The sequence below is a fragment of the Clupea harengus genome, chromosome 11, assembly GCF_900700415.2.
Source record: "Clupea harengus chromosome 11, Ch_v2.0.2, whole genome shotgun sequence".
NCBI lineage: Eukaryota > Metazoa > Chordata > Actinopteri > Clupeiformes > Clupeidae > Clupea > Clupea harengus.
The window spans coordinates 19,338,972-19,360,584 of record NC_045162.1 but is presented as its reverse complement, the minus strand read 5'-3'; the positions used below and the strand labels follow the sequence as shown (position 1 = coordinate 19,360,584).

The 21,613-nt window shown below is 41.7% G+C and overlaps 2 protein-coding genes across 5 annotated transcripts in view; one reads left to right on the top strand and one right to left on the bottom strand.

The window, feature by feature from the left end:
- Positions 1–11,859, top strand: part of slc4a7 (solute carrier family 4 member 7) — a 59,731-nt gene extending 47,872 nt beyond the window's left edge. For all 4 annotated transcript variants that reach the window (XM_031575950.2, XM_031575948.2, XM_031575949.2 and 1 more), the window contains 12 exons: positions 186–431; positions 850–955; positions 1,296–1,469; positions 1,690–1,803; positions 2,152–2,313; positions 4,288–4,539; positions 4,989–5,057; positions 5,348–5,521; positions 6,202–6,336; positions 6,685–6,779; positions 8,517–8,624; positions 9,236–11,859. In XM_031575950.2, the coding sequence (XP_031431810.1) occupies positions 186–431; positions 850–955; positions 1,296–1,469; positions 1,690–1,803; positions 2,152–2,313; positions 4,288–4,539; positions 4,989–5,057; positions 5,348–5,521; positions 6,202–6,336; positions 6,685–6,779; positions 8,517–8,624; positions 9,236–9,308 (1,708 nt within the window). In that variant the 3' untranslated portion in view covers positions 9,309–11,859. The remainder of the gene's footprint in view (positions 1–185; positions 432–849; positions 956–1,295; positions 1,470–1,689; positions 1,804–2,151; positions 2,314–4,287; positions 4,540–4,988; positions 5,058–5,347; positions 5,522–6,201; positions 6,337–6,684; positions 6,780–8,516; positions 8,625–9,235) is intronic.
- A 1,416-nt stretch (positions 11,860–13,275) lies between these two features.
- On the bottom strand, positions 13,276–20,989 carry dpy19l1l (dpy-19-like 1, like (H. sapiens)). Its single transcript, XM_012824586.2, has 22 exons — positions 20,583–20,989; positions 19,828–19,852; positions 19,584–19,671; positions 19,240–19,377; positions 19,016–19,136; positions 18,659–18,752; positions 18,464–18,521; positions 18,286–18,377; positions 18,032–18,131; positions 17,662–17,739; positions 17,099–17,185; positions 16,919–16,978; positions 16,739–16,819; positions 16,555–16,656; positions 16,324–16,395; positions 16,154–16,233; positions 16,014–16,038; positions 15,741–15,860; positions 15,430–15,604; positions 15,235–15,334; positions 14,854–14,979; positions 13,276–14,238 (listed from the first exon to the last, which is right to left on the bottom strand). Exons 1-22 carry the CDS (start codon positions 20,833–20,835, stop codon positions 14,073–14,075), a joined length of 2,241 nt encoding a protein of 746 aa, XP_012680040.1. The 5' UTR covers positions 20,836–20,989; the 3' UTR covers positions 13,276–14,072.
- Positions 20,990–21,613: the final 624 nt, after the last annotated feature.

The window sequence follows — 21,613 nt, the reverse complement described above, 5'->3', positions numbered from 1 at the left end:
AACTGCTTGGACATTGTAAATCAAAGCTAGGCTGTTGTTACAACCAGAGATGACCTAACTCTGGAACAGTTTTTCTTCCAAAACAGTGGCTTTTTCTCCATCTAATTTTTTTTCTTTTCTCCTTCTGTCTCTCTCACCCTCTCTCTGTCTATCTCTATCTCTCCTTCCCTCCCTCCCTCCCTCAGTGACTATGGCCTGTCCTACCTGCCATTGCGTACGAGCATCGGGCTGTGGACGGCCTTCATGTGCCTGGTGCTGGTGGCCACGGACGCCAGCTCTCTGGTGTGCTACATCACGCGCTTCACAGAGGAGGCCTTCGCCGCGCTCATCTGCCTCATCTTCATCTACGAGGCGCTGGAGAAGCTTGTGCACCTGGGCAAGATGTACCCCGTTAACATGGACAACAACCTGGACAACCTTACCTTCTACAGGTACCACACAGAACACTGAAGATGGGTGAAAGCACAACATCACCACAACATTAGTGTAACGTCACTGTGAGCTCACCATAACATTGCCTTGACCACCATAACACACACTAGACAGTGAAGCATTGTAGGGCAACCAAAGTTCACAGAAGCTTATTGTATTTGAGTACTGTATGTATGCTATAGTACGATGTATATTGTATGTATAATGGCAGTACAATATATATTGTAGTACATTACAATACTGCAATGTGCTGTACTCTCTCATTTATTTAGACATTTTCTGCGGCCGAGATGAGTGACTGACATAACATCAGCACACAGCCGCTGTGATGTAATTGCATTGTTTTGTTTGTTGTTTGATTTTATGCATGATTAACTCTGTCCACTCTCTCCTTTCTTCGCGGACCTCCCATCACAGGTGTGAATGTTCGGCACCGTCCAACATCACCTCGGAGATTACTCAACTGTTGAACCAGTCAGGCTTTACTCCTGACTCCATCAGCTGGAGTGAGCTGAACACGCCTGTAAGTGTGTGTGTGTGTGTGTGTGTGTGTGTGTGTGTGTGTGTGTGTGTGTGTGTGTGTGTGTGTGTGTGTGTGTGTGTGTGTGTGTGTGTGTGTGTGTGTGTGTGCGCGCGCGCGTGTGTGCGCTTGAAGCTAGATAGCGGTTGTCGCAACCTTTGTTGTTGCCGTGTCGTTTGAGAGTTTGGTATGTACTAGATTATTGATTACCTAGTAGGTCTTGTGACAGTGGTACCTATAAATTGATAACTATTGATACAGATGTGTAAATATTACAATGATTTATGGACTGAAAGAGGCTTTTGAAATGAAACCATGTGGCTTGTCCTGTGCCCCCCTGCAGATGTGTTCTCAGCTCAAGGGTGTGTTTGTGGGCCCCGCCTGTCAGCCCCGCCTGGACCCCGTGGGGCCCTACATCCCAGACGTGCTCTTCTGGTCCGTCATCCTCTTCTTCACCACCTTCTTCCTTTCTGCCTTCCTCAAGCAGTTCAAAACCAAGCGCTACTTCCCTACCAAGGTACAGCAGCATCCTTATCGTGTGTGAGAGTGTGTGTGTTTGTTGGGGTTATTGATCCCTATGTTGTTTTGTCACCAAAATATTTCAAACAGTTTGAATGCATGATTTTGTCACGCATGCATTTTGTGACAAAAGAGTAAGGCTGGACTGTGTGTGTGTGTGTGTGTGTGGTCTGTGCCCCCTGTGTGTTATCCTATCTTCATGTGTCCATCTTGTGTAGGTGCGCTCCACTATCAGTGACTTTGCCATCTTTCTGACCATCCTGATCATGGTGCTGTTGGACTACCTGGTGGGAATACCCTCTCCTAAACTCAATGTCCCTGACAGGTTTGAGGTATGCTTCTTTCACTTTTATGTTAACTGTAGTTAATTTAGTTATTTTATTTAGTTCATAGTCAAATGTATGTGTCATTAGTTGGGGGACCGTTTTGTTATGTTGCTATGCGTCAAGTGGTGGCATTTGAGAATGGAAACATTGTTACTGCATTAAGGCAACCGACACAAATAAAGCAATACAGTTGGGTGTTGGGGAAAATAAAATGTATGTTTGTAAAAACAAGTATGCACTTTCTTTTTTGTAGTTTGCATCCTAGTCCATTCCCTTAGAGTACTTTTTTGCTGCACTTTCCTTGCATGCATTTGACTGAGTGTTTCCCCTAAGTTCACTTCCTGTTTCCTGCAGCCCACTTCTAAGAACCGTGGTTGGCTGATGTCGCCTCTGGGCACCAACCCCACGTGGACGCTGCTGGCGGCGGCCATTCCGGCTCTGCTGTGCACCATTCTTATCTTCATGGACCAGCAGATCACCGCTGTCATCATCAACCGCAAGGAGCACAAGCTGAAGGTGGGAGCTGTGTGTGTGAGTGTGTGTGTGTGTGTGTCTGTAGGTCTATATTTTCAAGCGTTTGTTTGGTTTTGGGTCAGAACCCGTTGGGTGGCTTGAGGACACCAACCTTTACACTCACCTGAAAAAGCTTGTAGTTATCACATCAATGTGTTGGTACTGGTGTGTGTGTGTGTGAAGATGACTAATATTACTACTTACTACGATTTATAGCTATACACCGCGTTCCACATTATTATGCAAATTACACTTTGCTCAGATTTTCCTAAATAGTAATTCACAGTCAGTCAGTATCATTTTCAAGTCATCAACTGTTAGAGTATAATTCAAATTTTATTGAACAAACCTAATGATAACAGTATTTTTTTCAAAAATAAAAAACTCAAAATGCAGTGTTCCAAATTATTATGCAGAATTTCAGAGTTTCAAGATATTTTATAGGTTGTAAAGAACAAAAAATTGTCATTTATTGAATTTGCAGCATTAGGAGGTCATATTTACTGAAATCAAAAAAAGTTTGAATCAAAAACATCTTAACAGGTCAAGTTACATGTTAACATAGGACCCCTTCTTTGATATCAACTTCACAATTCTTGCATCCATTGAACTTGTGAGTTCTTTGATAGTTTCTGCTTTAATGTCTTTGCAGGATGCCATGATAGCCTCCCAGAGCACCTGCTTGGATGTGAACTGCCTTCCACCCACATAGATCTTTTGCTTGATGATGCTCCAAAGGTTCTCAATAGGGTTAAGGTCAGGGGAAGATGGGGGCCACACCATGAGTTTCTCTCCTTTTATGCCCATAGCAGCCAATGCCCCAGAGGTATTCTTTGCAGCATGACATGGTGCATTGTCATGCATGAATATGATTTTACTACGGAAGGCACGGTTCTTCTTTTTGTACCACAGAAGAAAGTGGTCAGTCAGAAACTCTACATACTTTGCCGAGGTCATTTTCACACCGTCAGGGACCCTGAAGGGGCCTACCAGCTCTCTCCCCATGATTCCGGCCCAAAACATGACTCCGCCACCTCCTTGTTGACGTCTCAGCCTTGTTGGGACATGGTGGCCATTCACCAACCATCCACTACTCCATCCATCTGGACCATCAAGGGTTGCACGGAACTCATCCGTAAACAAAACAGTTTGAAAGTTAGTCTTCATGTAGTCCTGAGCCCACTGCAACCTTTTTTGCTTGTGAGCTTGGTTTAGGGGTGGCCGAATAACAGGTTTAAGGACACTTGCCAACCTCTTGAGCATCCTACATCTTGAAGTTTGCGAGACTCCAGAGGCACCAGCGGCTTCAAACACCTGTTTGCTGCTATTCAATGGCATTTTAGTGGCTGCTCTCTTAACCCTACGCATTTGTTTGGCAGAAATCTTCCTTATTTTGCCTTTGTCTGAACGAACCCGCTTGTGCTGTGAATCGGTGACAAATTTCTTCACCGTCCGATGATCACGCGCAATTCTTTTGGAAATATCCAATGTTGTGATACCTTGACCAAGGTATTGCACTATTTGCCGCTTTTCAGCAGCAGAGAGATCCTTTTTCTTCTCCATTTTGCCTGAAATATGTAGCTTGCTTAATAATGTGGAACATCCTTCTTAAGTAGTTTGGGCTCACCTGGCAAACTAATTATCACAGGTGTCTGGGATTGATTTCAATCATCCAATAAGCCCTGAGACACAATATCATCCATGAGTTTAATTGAAAAACCAAAAAATGAATGTTTATGACCCTTAAATACAATTTGCCTAATAATGTGGAACGCGGTGTAGACAGAGTTGTATTTACTACCAGCAATAGCTACTTCTAAAGGAAGAGAGTGTGTGTGTGTGTGTGTGTGTGTGTGTGTGTGTGTGTGTGTGTGTGTGTGTGTGTGTGTGTGTGTGTGTGTGTGTGTGTGTGTGTGTGTTTAGTTTGCTAAATACTGATGTGTGTGTGTGTACTCCTGTGTGCTCTCCTCCCCACAGAAAGGCTGTGGGTACCACCTTGACCTGCTGATAGTGGCGTTGATGCTGGGAGTGTGCTCGGTGATGGGGTTGCCGTGGTTTGTAGCGGCGACTGTGCTCTCCATTTCGCACGTGAACAGCCTGAAAGTAGAGTCGGAGTGCTCGGCCCCCGGGGAGCAGCCCAAGTTCCTGGGCATTCGCGAGCAGAGGGTCACCGGCCTCATGATCTTCGTTCTCATGGGCCTCTCCGTCTTCATGACCTCCGTGCTGAAGGTGAGAGGAGACAGTGGGAAGGGAGGGTGCTATGGGGACTAAATGTGGATGGGAATGATTGCAACATCAATGACGTTTTAAATTTGCAAACAACCCAAATGCCTCTCGAACGCAGGGACCAAAGGAGGATTTAAAGTCTCTCACTAATGGAAATATGGAAGTTAGGGTTGGGTGTTAAGAAAAAAAGCTGGTAATGGCAGACTTGTGGACATTCGATTTTGACCTGCTTGTAGTTCATATTTGTGGAAAGTTGGCTCCAGACTGAGCTCACGTCTGGCCCTGTGGGATTAGAGGGGTGGAGAGATGAAAGCGTGGAGAAAGAGGGAGGAATGGATAAGGAACTGGAGGCAGAAAAAGGAGGAATCACTGGGAAGGTCCTACACAGTCGATGAGAAGAAAGTAAGCTATGTGACTGATTCTAAAATGGCTGCCTGTCTGCGTTTCTTTAGTTTATTCCCATGCCGGTCCTGTATGGGGTTTTTCTCTACATGGGGGTCTCCTCACTCAAGGGCATTCAGGTAAGTGTAAATACTTTATATATGCAATGTAAAATATAAAACATAAATAATGTTATAATAGAACTTATACAGATAATCTATAATATATGTGCTATAACTAGTATCGGTTATATAGTTATTGACATTACTAATATAGTAATATTTAGTAATATAATATTATTATTATTTTCTAGAAAAGTTATGCAATTTGGAAGTTTTACAATCACTGAAAGGACAGCAATGTGGATAAAATGGATATAATTGATTTAAAGTACATTTTTGTCACGTTGTCTCCCCTCTCTCCTCTTTAGTTATTCGACCGCATTAAGCTGTTCAGCATGCCTGCCAAGCACCAGCCCGACCTGATCTACCTGCGCTATGTGCCACTGTGGAAGGTGCACATGTTCACTTTAGTGCAGCTCACCTGCCTGGTGCTGCTGTGGGTCATCAAGGCCTCAGCTGCCGCCGTCGTCTTCCCCATGATGGTAAGCACTCATCTGTGCCAGCCGGAACAGAGGGGGCTTCTGGCTGATGGCCAACCTTAGACTGTAGTGTTGGCATCCTTTACCAAATACAGCCCCAGCGTCCAGTAGGCCCTGGTTTCAGGTTAGGGTTAATTACAGCTAAACTTAAAAAAAGAAAAAAAAAACTCTTCATACAGAAGTGGCTCAGTAAGAGGGCCTGGATTTAAGCTGTTCAGAGCTGGGCCAAACTGTTCAATGACTAGAAGGGCACTCAGAGTGCAGTCCTCCGCCAAGGCCAAATGCCCTCTCTTGCAATGTTAACGACACTGGAAAATAATTTGGATCTGCTTCAAAATGTAATGGGTTCTTCCTTGCTCCATGCTATACACCTCCACCTAGTTTCATGAAAATCAGCCTGGTAGTAACATCCTTTGCGGAGGTCATTAGGACTTAGGTACCCCATAGCATGAAGAAACAAGAAGCCCCCTTGTTTGTAATGGTAACGTAACACTGTATTTCATAATTTGTCATGACACTTCATAACTAATGACAGGATGTGTCATTTTCCACGACATGTGTATGACAGTTTTAGGACTAGCAAAGTTAATTTACAAATCCATTTAAAAGGGACAGATAGGGAAATGCAACCCATCCATAAAGCACTCTGTACAGTCTGGACTGAGTGGCTGTTTCTCCTGCAGGTCCTGGCTCTGGTGTTTATTCGGAAGCTTCTGGACTTCTTCTTCTTTACCAAGAGGGAGCTCAGCTGGTTGGATGACTTGATGCCAGAGAGTAAGAAAAAGAAAGAGGACGACAAGAAAAAGAAAGCTAAAGAGGTATTGCTCCTTATTGCTCATGAGTAGGCAGCTTACGGTGAATTGTGTTGAGTTTCAGGTGACATCCTGCAATATTGTAGTTATGGTATATCTGCCTCAATACATTTTTTTTGTTGTTGTGGTATTTTGGTGTCATGTACAGCATATGAGTAACATTGCATGTCTTTTTAACATGTTGGCTTATTTATATACAGCCGTTTATTACATGGTTATAAGTACTATTTGTTGGCTGATTTTATTAGAGAATGAGATTAGAAATCCTGATATTCCAAAGTTAAGTTGCCTTAGCAGTGGCATGCTAGTAGCTCTCTATGGACTGGCCTGTGTGCTTATTTATTATGGTTCTAGGAAGCACAGCGGAGGCTAGAGGTGGACCATGACATTGACGTAAGATACGAGGGGGAGAACCTTCTCAAGATCCCAGTCAAGTCCCTCAAAGTCAGGTTAGGCCCGGGTTATTTTTCTTGCTCCTTCGATCAGTGCAAAAGTCTGTGTGACTGATGCATGTTTCTGTGTCTTTTTTTTTTTTTTTTTTTTTTTAAGAAGATGCTTTGGGTTCTTTGAAGAAACTGTGATGGGATAAAACAAAATACAAACGGTTTCCTTGACCTGTTTCTCCCCGGAGACAGATTGGACAGCATAGACTCTGACGCCTCATACGAGGACGTGGAGAGCGGAGGGGTTGGTCTTTCTGTTCTCACAGGCCTGCTTTTAACCCTCTCACCCAGTCTCCCTCTCATCGTTTCACACCATGGTTGCTGCTGTTTTTGTTGCTTTTATTTTCCCGGTTGTTAATCAACTCAGACGTTTGACTGATTAATGTGTTGATTTAATTTTGACTTTTTAACACAACTCGACACCATCATGGCGTGACTGCATGGTTCTGCGACCTTATGCCCCCCCCCCCCACCTCCAATAACCCAGCCGTTAAAAATGAGAATCAGTGTGTACCTCAGGGAAGTCTATTATCATACACTCATATAGATAGATTGTATCACACAGATAATTTTGACTGCAATGGATATAGTGTCCTGTGTAGGATATGTAATTACCTGCATTGCGCTGACTAATTGACATCACTGTTTCTGTGGTGTCTTCTGTCTTTCCGTTGAGACTTTGTCACAAGCAAAGGTCAGTGCTTTGATGTCGATAGCCTTAATAACCTTGATTAGATTTGTTGTTGTATAATAGGATTAAATAAAGACAGAAAAAAACATAAAGGAACATTCACTAATTTTAGCTGGCTGCGGTGAAGAACTGTGTTGGTTAGGTTGATCACCGTCAAACAGAAGCGTCATGTTTCTGTGCAGTCCAATGTTGACGCTACTCCCCAGTATTCAGAGACAGTAGACATTGCATAGTGATTGGTTATCGTGATCAGCCATTTTTCACACAATGAAAAAAACACCACCCTTACAGTCAGCTTTTGGCCTGCATGCTTCGTCCTGTTGTACATACACTGTTAACATGCCAATGACCAGAGACGTGTAGAAAGCATTTTTAATGGCTCTCACTCCCCCCTGGCCGACTCCACTAAAGTGACTTCATAAAGCATTAGTCATCTTTGGATCGCCATCACTTACATGTGAACAGGCCCCAGGTGTGGTACTGCTCTCTACTGGTGGACCTGAGATGATGTTAATGCTTTATAAACATAATGTACCATCACACACCATGCTGGGGAACAGTGTTGGTGATAGTGTGTGTGTGTGTGTCTGTGTGTCTGTGTGTCTGTGTGCGTGTGTGATTGAGTATATTACTGTGCTTAATGTGCCTGTGTTTTCTGGAGTTGAAGAACATGTGGATACTGCTGTGTTAATGTCTGTCATAACTGTGTGTGAGCGTCTGTGTTCTGTACGTATTTGTTGTTCTCTAGTGCAGACGAATGTGTGTGGGCATCCTTGGTGTGTTCATATTTATGCACATATATGTGCATATGCATCTGTACTTGTCTGTGTGTGTGTGTGTGTGTGTGTGTGTGTGTTTGTTCTGCGTATGTTTGTGCATGTATTTGTTGTTCTGTAGTGTAGACGAATGTGTGTGGGCGTCCTTGGTGTACTAAACTGTGCATATGCATTTGTACTTGTCTAAGTGTGTGTGAGGAAGGGCTGGATGTGTGTGTGTGTGTGTGTGTGTGGTTGACCAGCTGAAAAGGTGCTGTGATGTCTTCTCCTCTGCAGTGCTGACCCGTCTGTGGTAAACATTTCTGATGAAATGGCCAAAACTGCAGTGTGGAAGGCTGTAACCATGAACTCTGACAGTGCCAAAGTTCACAAGCCTTGCATAAGGTAGCTATCACCCCCTCTAACTCTCCTCTTTGCTGTCCTGCTGGCCCTGTTAGTTTACCACTGGTGCAGTCTCCTGTCACTAGCTTGTTTGCCTATGTCAAATAACACTGAGTCAGCATGAGAGTGCTTTCACCCTAATCACTGTGCCTTACTGTTGAATGCAGAAACTAGCATGACTATTTGATAGGATGTGTGAGAAGAGTCTATCGAAAGGCTTTTGCCAAATCAAATACCTGATAATAAGTTGCGGAGTTCATAAAAATCTGCATGCTTGTGGGTTCCACAACACTGCCTCAGTCACCGCATAGCAGTGTGATGATGAAGAGGGTGAAGACGATGTCTTTGATTGACATATTTTATTGAATTTGCAGGGATTCTCACATCATGTGGCTTATTTGCAGGTGCAATGAGTTAATAGAATATTTTTAGGAGTTAACTAGTGAGACATTCTTCTTAGATAATCATACCAATGTTTATTAGTTTATTCACATTTCTGAAACGTCGTTTAGAACATGTCATTTGCTTGATGGGTCTCCTAAAACCATGTTAAAAGTTTCAAAATACCTTCACAAATAAGATGCTCACCCCATCCCCCATGCCGTCCCTTTCAGCGAGGGGAAAACCGCCAGCATCCAGATCAACATCGAGGATGAGCAGGGGGTTGGCACGGAGACGTCGTTATGACGACCAGGGAGGACGAGCGCTTCAGCGGCAGGGCGAAACTGTCTCGAAGGACTCGAGGCAGGTGGAGGATGTCACACTGCGCACCAGAAGACTCCTCACTCTTACTGGCAAACAGGAGGGCCATAGCCAAACCAAAGTCAGGCTGACGCATAGGAGACAGGCCCCATTCATACTGTATGCATTTGGCTTCTGACACCTTTCTTAAATGTTAGAAGCAAGTCAAGTAATGTTTTTTTTTTCTATTCTCATTTTTATTTCATTTTTTTAAATAATGAATCCATTTAATTTGTCAGACATTCTGCAGAGAGCTGTTTGGCCCCTGTAAGAGCTCAACTCTTCAGAAAGAAATTTTTACTTGTACTTTTCCCAGATGTCAGCTTGGTTTGGAAACCAAGGAGCATTACACCATTTTGTTTCATGGTGGATGTTTATCCATGGCTGAAGTTTGATTTCTGGCAGTTGCTGCTCATTGGAGGAACATTTGAAGTTATAATTGTGAGATTCAGAGAACGTGCAACATCAGCTGTAAAGATTTCTCTACAGTGGTGTGTGTATGTTTGTTTGTGTGTGTGTGTCTGTGTGTGTGTGTATATACACAGAAATGAGTGAGTGAAAGAGAGGGAGAGAGAGAAAACTAGGTAAATCTGAGGGAGGGAGTGTAGCTCATTCTTCAGCTAGCACAGCTTGTTTGGTGTCAGTATGGCTAGTTGCAGATGCACACTTAACATTACCGTAGAGATTGTGGAGAGAAAAGTGGAAAAAACACAGCTAATCTTGTTAGCAATCATTCAAAGCTTTTTTTCCCTCCCTCTCTGAAAATCTTAAACACTTTGGTAGTGTTAGTTGTTGATGTAAGCAGTTACTCACGAAACTGTATAATAATGAAAATAAAAACGAATTCCAATGTTTTTTTTTTTTTTACTCAGCCAATTGTGCTGTAGGTTGTATTCTACAGAGGTTTCGAGACGGATAGATCAGTTGTACACCATGCAAATATGTAGTTCACCATGTTATAAACCCTGATCGGCTAATATGTAATACAGACGGCAAAGTGCTGTTTGATGTGGTCTACATATGATGTGGTTTATTTAGTGTTACAGGAAAGGAATAATTTTATACTACAACATTATTATTGCTATTTTAATTTATTTTATGGTCAAGTTTGCAGTTGTAGGAAGTGAAGGGGCGGTGGAAGGGACTGGGGACACTGGCTTGGGTGTCCCGGGTCTGTAATTGTGTTCTGCTCCCGTCATGTGTAACGCTGCACTTTACACAAGGTACGCGTGCCCTCGTGAGAGTTGGACAAACCACATGTACCTTATTTAAAATATCTACTTAGAGCAGTCTCAGGAATCTATGGGCTCTCCATAAGAGCCCTGCCTCTATCTCTCTCTGTCTCTCTCTCTCTGTCTTTCTCTAATTTTCCTTCACGGTTTCCCTTACCTTGTCCTGTGTTCTGGCAGTGTAATTTTTGTAATGTATACTGATCAGATGCCCCCCCTCCGATTTTACACTGGACAAGAATGTGATCGTTTGCTTTGCTATTGTTTTTGCTCATGACTTTTATGTTCTACCCAGTGCTCAATGTTTAATGTTCAAATCATTTTATTTCCAATTTTTTTTTTTTACTCCCATAATTTAAATGCTTTTGTCACTTTTTTAAAAAGTTTGACTAGAAAGACTTGTTTTGTTTTTTCACTTTTTTTATTATTGTTTTACTGTATCCTAGTAGTGGTACACCTGAAGTTATTTTGCAGCGCTTAGTTTAACTAGTTCAGATTTTAATTGTCACACAACCAGTGACCATGTATTCTGTCGCAAATATTCAAAGCTATTTGCACACAAAACCTGTCTAATCGTAAAAAAAAGTAATATATTATCACAAATAGAACCCTTAGTCTTTGACTTTTTTTATTCATTATATTCATAGTCATAATCGACAAGAGAAAAATGCCCTTGTGTAGGTTTTTTTTATTTTTTATTTTCTCCCCCTTGATTCAGATTCAATTCGTTTTTTGCTATTTACTCATTTCTATACATCAAAGAAGTTATCACCTCAAGCAATTTACTGGACCCAGTTTGCCAATCAATTATGTTTCTGTTCAGGTTGCTCTCATTTAAAGTGCATTAAATCCTTTTTATGTTTAGCAGGTACTTGTGCCTGTTGAGGGGATTGGTGGGCACATAATTTGCCTGGAGTAGGGAGACCATGGCATGAATTTATGTGCATTGTATTACACTGTACCACTGCCCTCATGTTACCCCATAAGAAGTGCTCCTGTAGTGTACCAGCCAGCGTGAGCAAGCCTGGCTGATTGATGTCAATGCTGTAGTGGGCATCAATACGTCAATGTGACTGACAGGTGTCACTTGTGCTGTGTAGTCTTGAGCAGTAATGAAAGGTCTTGATTTTGGTCATCTGTTTGGTTAACATTACTCAGAAACTCTGTAATATTATACAAATAGAGGGATGAGCAAGAAGTGCTATTTTTTTGTAGCTGATTATAAATTAAATTGTCAAAAAGGAAAAGCAATAAAGGTGATCACATAATAAATGTGTCAACTGCTTGAATTTATATATTTATCCTCAAGAAAATCATGTATTGTGGTCTATGTATTCTCTGTATAGAGCAGTGGTTCCTATAAGTCAAACCATAAAATAAACATAAAAATATAAACATAGGACCTACTTTTATCCCTGCATTAATAGCACATTAACCAAGTCTGACATAAAAATAGATTGTTTTACTACACTGTATATCTGGGGACTATTTGCTTAAACTTGGTAACTCAACCTTATATTCTTCATCAAACATTGTTATCAAACATACATGTTGATTTCTTTACCACACAAAACTGCATATAAAATGGCAAATTTCAGTCACACGCTAACTGCAAATTACAAGAAAATATGTTACCTGTCAATATAACTACAGTAATTAGCTACAGTAAGCGTTTGACTTTTCTTAGTTGTACACTTAGTTGTTATTTGTTAACGAAATAATAAAAAATAAGGCCGACACTGATTGCACCAATATAGACCATCCTTTAAGTGGACCATGAAGTTGGTTCAAAATCAGGGAGAGTTAAAGAAATCGAGGGTATTATAAAATAATTGTGGTCATAAAGTCGTCTTTTACATTAGTTGCAGTTGTTCCTTTAAAGTGATATTCAAACCAATACAAAAAAACATCAATGCTTGGAACATCAGAAAAGCAACAATTTAATTCAATTAAATCTACAAGGACTTATATAAAATACTGAGGACAACACATTTTGCAACAACTGAATCATTTATAAAAAAAATTAAAATAAACATGAAATTTGGCTCTGTGACTTTTCAAAACAGTCCTAACCTCACAGTGCTAACAATTCATTGAACAAAATTGACATCCATAAGGTGCAAAAACAAATGATCACTGAAATGTCCTGCATGCCAGGCGACACTAAACCACCATCTATGCATGCCTGGTATGACCCTGTAGCGACGCCACGGCTAGTGGCATTCCTCATAAGGCCCTTTGTCTGGAATAAGGTGAAAAAGCAAGAACACAAACAGACACACGCACACAAATGGGCAGTATGCATTAGATGGTACTTTTGCTTCTGTCATAATCAGTAACTTCAGGGTTCACCTGAGCGGTTACTGCGCCAGTCAGGTGGCTGATAAGAGTGCTGCAGTACTGAGTTCTTGGTCCCTGGCATCACCAGATTTTACCCTGCCTGCCCACTAGGGTTAAACTGTACTGATTGTATGCTACTAAGCCAGGAAACACTCATACAGCAAGAGCTTGCTCATATGAACAGGTAAATGGTTTTCCTTAATCCACATCCCTGAACATGAGACTCAAACCTTACCATGCTTCCTGCAGAAGCATCTTCATGTAAACGGGCGGAGGTGATTGTTTATTAGCCTTTTTCTAAAACTAAATTAAAAAGGTTAAATACTTGGCACTTAATTAGTAATTAGCTTACTCTTATAGTGGCCTATTTTGTGCAAAGGAGTCTATCTATAACATGTTTGGACTTGGATGATGTTTGGAGAAGTACTGGCATGGAAGACAAACATGTAGGACTGGCTCACTCTACTGATCTCTCCTGAGGTCTATAACTGAACAAGATAATTTTGTTTGGCAGTGAAGATCAAAGCAGAGCTCAACACTGACAGTACAATACAAATTAATTCTGAGAGGAAATGTCACAGGTTGAAGAATGAGAAATGAAATCACATTGAAATTGTAAACAAAATCAGCGTAACCATATTTAAACAACTAACAAATAAAACAAAATCAAGGAGAAATAACATTCTTCAGCATGAAATCAAAATACTGAGCTGGAAAAAAATGTATCCTATTACAGTCTAACACTGACAAACACAAAATGCAATGACAGTAATCCTATGGTCCAAGTTTTCTCAAAGAGTAAATTTGGTGAGATGAGAAATGCTTGTAAATGTAACACTCAAGCCATTATTACTTTATTTGTAACCACACTTCGGGTGACACAGAAATACTATCAGGTTATAAGTAGTAGCATACTACACTGGCCAAGAACAGAAAAGAGCAGCAACATGAATAACAAAATAAATCTCTGGGGGGGGGGGAGAATGTCTTAAGACATATAACCACCAATAAAGTATTTAACACATGCTCCTTCACAGAGCAGATTTTCCGGTGACAGCTCACAGATCTAAAAAATATTCATATATATATACACATGCTGTACCAAAGCAGAACAACCGTACTAAAAGCCTATTGCCAGCTACTATCTTTGGCTGCTTTTGGGAACTCTTAGAACTTTGTATATGCTGTTTTGAAAGACTGTGGCAAAGTGTGGACGGGTGTCCCGGGCCATGATGGAGCAGAGAGGGGCTTTTCCGGAATTATCTGGGTCTTCCAGGTCCCAGATCTCAGGCATGCTGCAGCCGGGCCTAAACAACCAGACAAAAGCGACATCACCAGAAAGGTGTTCAGAGAGACACACTGCTGCCCATGTATAAGCTTACAAAAACCCTTTGGTATTTCTTCATTAAGCAGACACTTGTATCTAAAATGCATACTGCATATCACATTGAGTACATAATACATTTACAACATAGTACAGATACAGATTTTTTTCCCCATCAGTATATGCTCTCTGGATGTTGAACCCATGATCCTGATGTTGTTTGCACCCTGCTCTACCAGTAGAGCAACAGAAACGGCTACAGAAATGCAGTAAGAAAATGATAACAAGCTCTATGCCCAGGAGAAACCTAGGCCATCCACTTGACTCATCTGCAAAGTTTTTTTTTTCAATTAATGACCTGACACTGAACTCTTAACTAAATGTACTACATGCTTACCATAATATCAGAAGCTTAACTATCATATCTTTCATATCATTCATATACCTGGGATACTGGCCTAAGGAATTGGTGCTGCGATATCTTGATCGGTGAGAGACACTGTGTACAACAGTATTGCAGTGAGATGTAATGAGATACGAGAGTAGCACAGATCCGGGCAGAACACCAAGCAAGGAGGGCAGAGAGACGGACACTCACCGCGAGCGCCTGGTGCACCAGGAGTCCTCCAGGACGAAGTAGTCCACCTTAAGCTTCATCAGGTTGGCCTGCACCGTCTCAGCCGGCTTACGGCTGTACATGGAGTACACCAGCTTGGTCCGCGCCCTGGGGGGGTAGAAGGAAGTCTGTGGGTTTAGGGCTAAGCAATCCCATACAATATATACTATATAATGCAACTCATTATTTCTGCTCAAGGTTTGCTCCTGTTAAAAGGGAGACTTGTCCTTTCAATTGTCACTTTTGTGCTTGCTCTTTGGGGTTTTAACCTTAGGCTCAGTAAAGTGCCTGAATAATAATCAAGACTGAACTGTGATAGTCAATAACGATTCCTGTGGTCTGTGCCTGTGGAAGAGCATTCACCTCAGCCCTGCGTCTTCATAGTGGGGATGATTAACAATGGGTCTGCCAGCTGACAGCTTAATACTGGCCATGGTGGGCATAGCACCAGCAAACACATCATCTAAAAACACACAAGAGAAACAAAGTACAGGTAAGTCATGTAAACAGGCTATGTTCACAACAGGTGCAGATCTGGTTGAATAGAAATGGACCTACTTGGTCCTGTCTTGGACGAGATCCAGTCCAGTAGCTCCTCCTGAGGGACATTGCTGAATTCTCCCATGATGCCCCACTGGCCCTGCAGGTTGGCTGCGCCTTGCATAGCCATGATGGAAATGATGGCAAAGACCATTATCTGAAGTTTAAACTTCTCCCCTACCCAGCCAAACAGCTGAGGCAAACCAAACATAAAAACACACAGAGATTAGTAAGCCTAAAGCACTTGTTCCCGGAAACAACAGACAGAGTTCAGCTTTGGGAGAGGGGAGTGAAAGAGTGACGATGGAGGAGAGAGCAGACAGACTGACCTGTTTGGAACAGAGGAGGGAGGCCATGATGCACATGTGCGGCGTCAGGAAGAGTTTCAGACGCATGATAAGCACAGCCAGCACGGCAAAGGCCAACAACTGCAGGGCGTGGTACACCAGCTAACAGAGAGAGAGAGAGAGAGACAGATCAGAGAGTTGTGAGAACCCTTCAACTATTGTTATCTGTGATCTAACATAAACATACGATATGAAACTGTAAAAGAGGGGAAGTTAATCGGGAAGTTAATCAGATCTTCTGGTAGTTTCACTTACCTCTCCTCTTGCGGACACTTCAGGTCTGGTGAGAGAAAAACACCAAAGCGTGAGGGACTTTATTATGTTCACTTGGAGGGAGCTCTAAAGTAGCACCTAGTCTAGACTTTCTTCTAGAAGTCACTAATATGATTTCTTACTCATCATAGTCATCTTCAGTCTTCTCCTCCTTGACTGATACATCCCTTTCTCTCAGAATCTTCATGGCATCCTTAACAGTCTGCACACCAAGCCATAGAAAGTCATCAACCAAAACGCTTCTTCAATCAAATAATTTACACTCATATACATATAAGTGTTATGGTCTCACCTTTCCAGCAATGACAGCCACAATCAGCATGGTTACTGGGAGAAGGAGTGTCTTTATGTATCGGAGAGGAGTCTAAAACATGCAATAGAAGAGAAGACTTGACATGCATGTGCATAGACAAAATACATGTATATAATTCAAGGGCATATACTTTACTAAATGCATACTATTTACTAAATATATGAAAGTATATGAATCGTGTAAAAAGCAGAAAGCCATTCCACCACCCACCTCAATTTCCATAAAGTCAAACTCAGCCGCACATGTGTACATCATGGTGTCAAAGTCTTTGTAGTCTGTAAACTTGGACTTGATCAAGCTGCTGATGTGAGCCTTGGAGAGATTACAAAAGATCACGTTAACACAAAAACATGACCAGTAACTACCCTTCATTCCAGTTTACTCATGCACTTACATCATCCGAGGCACCAAAAATGATTGACAGCATGGACTTTAGAATGACTGTTGAAACAACCCAGGCAAGACCTTGCATGATCTGCAAGAAGTGCAGAAATCAAATGGGTTATCAAGTCACACTATGCGCTGTACTCTTAAGCATTCGTCACCTGGGCCTTCGTGCCCTGGCTCTCCTTACCCACAAAAGGAGTCCGGTCTGGAAGAGCTCTACAAACTTCTCTCTCATCGCTATTATTCCCTGTAAGAGACAGACAGTAAGCAACACAGATAGTGAGCAGCACAGACAGGGAGCAACATGAACAGTGCTCCTCAGCATTGTGGGCACTATTCAGTGGAGTGTTGAATCAGGCCGACTTACCCAGATGGAGACCAGAGAGGAGGCGTAGAAGGAGGTCAACAGCATGGCGTTTCCAAACATCAGAACATAGCACACACTCAGGGAGATCTGAGAAACAAACACGCATCATGTCAAAGCATTCGTGGCCTTTTAAGAACCCATATCACTAACAGCAATCTATGGAATCCATGAGATATGCCAATAGTGTTCAAATGCTGAGCTTTCAGGAGACTGGATAGTCAATTATTAGTCAAATCAACACAAAAGCATCATGTCATAGGCTCGCTCACTACTTAACAGATTAGGAGAATAGGCATGGCTTAGAGCAATTGGATTTCACACCAGTAAGCCTGTGCGTCTCAAGAGATTAGCGGAGCTGTGACACATTCAGAACGCAGCACCCTCCATCCCAGCCTGCATATTGGCAGAATGCACCTTGCACCGTCTGGTTTGCCTACGCAACCCTTCTCACAATGTCCACGCTGGCCTATGACTAACACGCCAGTCCCTCACAGACAGGTCTGATGACGCTGATACATTCTCCCATACACCATGATGTGGGGGCACATATACAAATCAATTACCATGTGTGTGACCAACAAGGACTGCATCTTTGAAGGGCTCAGATATCCAAGAATGTATAATGCAAATAAGGAGGCCACCTAGGGAAAAAGCAGCAGAATTTTGGCTTAAAAAAATAAAGACACAACCCAGCACATGTCTATATTACAAGCTTAAGTAATAAAAAAAAGGAAGAGCATTTGCTTCTTGTACAAGAGAGGATTACCAAGGATTCCCACAAATTTGAAACCACCACCAGAGACGAAAAGGCAATTCTCTTATTTTGTAATTTAAAAGGCCTGTGCCCTAAGTAATGAGTCAGTAAAGCAGTATTCTTTACCACTCTGATCTGATCTAAAGCTCTCTAAACTGTGACCCCCTCAGTCCCCTCACCTGAGTCAGTAACACAAACTGGGCAAACTGCCAGGGCAGCATGAAGAGCACATTAGAGATGCCTAGAGCTACCAGGACTGATGTGCTTGGTTTCCGCGTTCTACATGGGAGACGAGAGAAAAAAACATTGTGAATTACAGTAGTTGATGTATGTATTCGTATATAAACATGCTTTATAGTTTATAGTTAAGGTTTTTAGCAGACTTTACTAAATGAGGATTTTATGTTGAGAATAGAACTCTGATCCCAGTTACCTGAGGATGTAAGTGAGCAGCAGCATTTGAAGGACAAGGAAAGGATAAGAGAAGCTCTCCCTCAGAGGAGGAGTCCACATGACACGGGTGCTCTGAAATTCACAACACCATCACACACCATAAGACACACAGGCAGCAAACTATAAAACACAGACATTAATGAATGCTACCTTCTTACCTCTCCATGGTTAAAGAAAAAGCATATGACTGTAATAATACCACCGAGACGGCTACCGCTGGAAGGTAAGAACAAGGGCGAGAGAGAAAGGAAGAACAAGGAAAAGAGGGTTGTGTGAGCAGAACTGAAATCAGAATGATGAAAATGACCTGATACACAGGCCAGCCTGATATTAAAGTGAGGGGTCAACTCTACCTCAGATATGTTCCATAGATGAAGAAAAGACTCATCATTGCACCGTTCAAGAGGAACACAAAAGTGACATAAAAGGAAGCCGGATCTCCCATTCCTGGCAAAGACAGAAATCCTAGTTAGTAACCATGGTACTACCAACTAACCTTAGTACTACGACTTATCTTCAAAAATCAACTCAGAAATACTTTTAATCCGTGTCTACCTGCAAACCTGTTATTCTATAAGTGAAATACTAAAAACCGAAGGAAGATACATACAGCTACAGAAATGTACTGACTATTCAGGAGGTGAATAGAAGCACAAAGTTGTTTTAGGTTATTTACACACCCTTCAGAACAACCTAGACTGTAGTTGTACCTTCACAGCTTTCCACTGGGTCAAGTCCTTCTCCTCTGTTGATGGACCAACACATCTTTGTTGGGATGCCAAAAAAATCCATAACTCCAGTGTATGATCTGAACCAGGTAGCTAAGAGCAACTGCCATGGAGAAGGATATGAAGATGTATTTTAATACATATTCCTTTTACTGCCCCACGTTTAAAGAATATGCATGATGACAAAAAATATCCACACATCTCACCTCTGGATACAAATTGAATCTTTTGAGGGTGTTTATAATCAAGGGATATTCAGTAAGGCGGTCATTCATAACCATGTATAGGCCATTCAGGAAGCTGGGGGCCTCAATAATGGTCTTATAGTAGGAATAATAAAGACCCTAGACAAAGAAAAAGTACAAAGCTGCATCAGTTATGGATTATTGTTACACAGGTATGAGGATGCATTCACAACAGACTATTGTCTTCCTTCCCAGAGGTTACATATTCGCACAGAAATCTCTCATAGAGGTGTAGTGTATAGTATATGGATATAGCATTGCGTGTGTGGTTAACAGTGATTATGATATTACGTTCAGCATATTACCATTTCTGTCCTAAATGCCATTTCCTTCTCGAGAACAGACAGATGTGAAAAATGTCGATCATTCTCAAAAAGATGGGTCAGATGATACCTAAAAGAGACGACATGAATACGATACATCCTTAACGTCAGATAGTTGTACAAGGCCATTGTGGTAGTTACATTTAAAACAAACAAACAAAACCAGCTTTAGCTTGCGACATGTTGAAGTCAGGTAACTGACTGAGTTAGAGCCTGAGATGCTTACCAGTGAAGGAATCCAGCGACAAGAGCTAGAATGCAAACACAGACAAGGTAATGCTACCGTTATTCATGGGAAAGGCATGTGCATTTTGCGGAAAAACTTACCATTTGCCATATATGTGAGTCTAACGTTAACTAACATTATACTAGATGACTTCACTACAGATATCTGTCGCAAAGCGGTTAACATTAACTGTCAACGTGTCCACGTTATCATTTAAAAAACGACTACATTTCTCCAGTTAATAAACAATACTCCCAAACGTGTACTCATAACGGTAGCTAGTTATCTGGCAAAGTTATGCTAACGATAGCTAGCGTCACTGTTTGCATTCATTTCAATATTATGAAATGTATACCACGTTAAATGTTCAACTTGGTAATATTAAGCTAACTTACAGCCTGCAACCTTGCTGCCCCTAGATTTCAGTACTCTAGCTAAATGTAATAGTTATAAGCCAATGGGAATGGAACTATGGAATAACTTTAGCAATTTACGATAACGGGCGTAGCGATAACGCTAATGTAAGCTACACATATACCAAAGCATTTAGCTAACGTCAGCTAACCGTAACTGTTAACGTTACTTGCCACTTGTCAACGACAGTTAGCGCAATCTACCCAAGTTATCTGTTAATTTCATCCAGCCAGCTAATGTAACATTCCATGCTAGCTTATGCTTTGAATGAAGTGTTGGTTAACATAGTAGCTAGCAGCTAGCTAGCCAGTTAACGTTAGCTGATAGCAAAGATCACGTACCAAGGACCAGGGTAATTCCGATTTTCATTAAAGCTGATGGACTCAGGCCAATTTTGCTTCTGATGAAAGCTAATCCTGAAAATATTACGCTTTTGGACTGAAGTGCATTGAAGCCACCACTGCCTTTCCCATCCTTTCCCGGGCGTCTACTTTTTCCAGCGGCATGTGAAGGCGACACAAACGGACTCCGATCTTTTCCATTGCTTTGTGGCGTTTGATCCTTTGCGCTCTGTCTTCTTGTTTTTGCTACCATGCTTGCATATCAGTGCTTCGTTAAGATAATGTAAATGAAATGCTGTGTGTATTTTGATATGTATTAAAGGTCGTATCTACTCTGTTGTAAAGTGGTGTTGCTATCCTCCCATTCAGTAAGTTACAGCAACAGCCTTCTGATCATCGCCACCAACTGGAGGAATAAAAAATGCGTTAGTGCCAGTAACCATAGCAACCCTGGTAACACCAGTGAAAGTGCTAAGGTGCTAATGTGGGTATCAACCAAGTGTTAACAACCAGCTAATTATGCCAAGGAATGAAGAATAAAAGTGTTTGTATCGTACATAATAGACTTATGGTCCAGAGAGCATCCGACCACAATGATTTTTTTCAGTCTTAAGTATTTGTCTTACTGAGTTTAGAAAAGCCACTGCCTCATCTGTACTCTGCCAAGATAAACGGATGTTATTTCAAATGGTAACAATGGTATCAAACGTTGGAGACAACGGTTTAGGAGGATAGACAGAATGTCAGGTGATGTTTTGAGGCGAACGCTAGATGGCACGCACAAAGAGTTCCATTCTTGCATAAGCATAGCAGAACAGGTAATTTCATATGTGAAAATTAGCATTCATATTAAGATAGGTATATATATTTGGTTTGGGCAAACCTCATCTGCGATGTGAAATACCATCAAATTCACTGATTATCATTAAAAAATGGTCTGACGATGCAAGTAAGTCAAACAAACGCTAGAGGGCGCACATTTACCATGTATCCAAGTATCAGTCTTTGAATTTGTAACTTGTGACTATAAT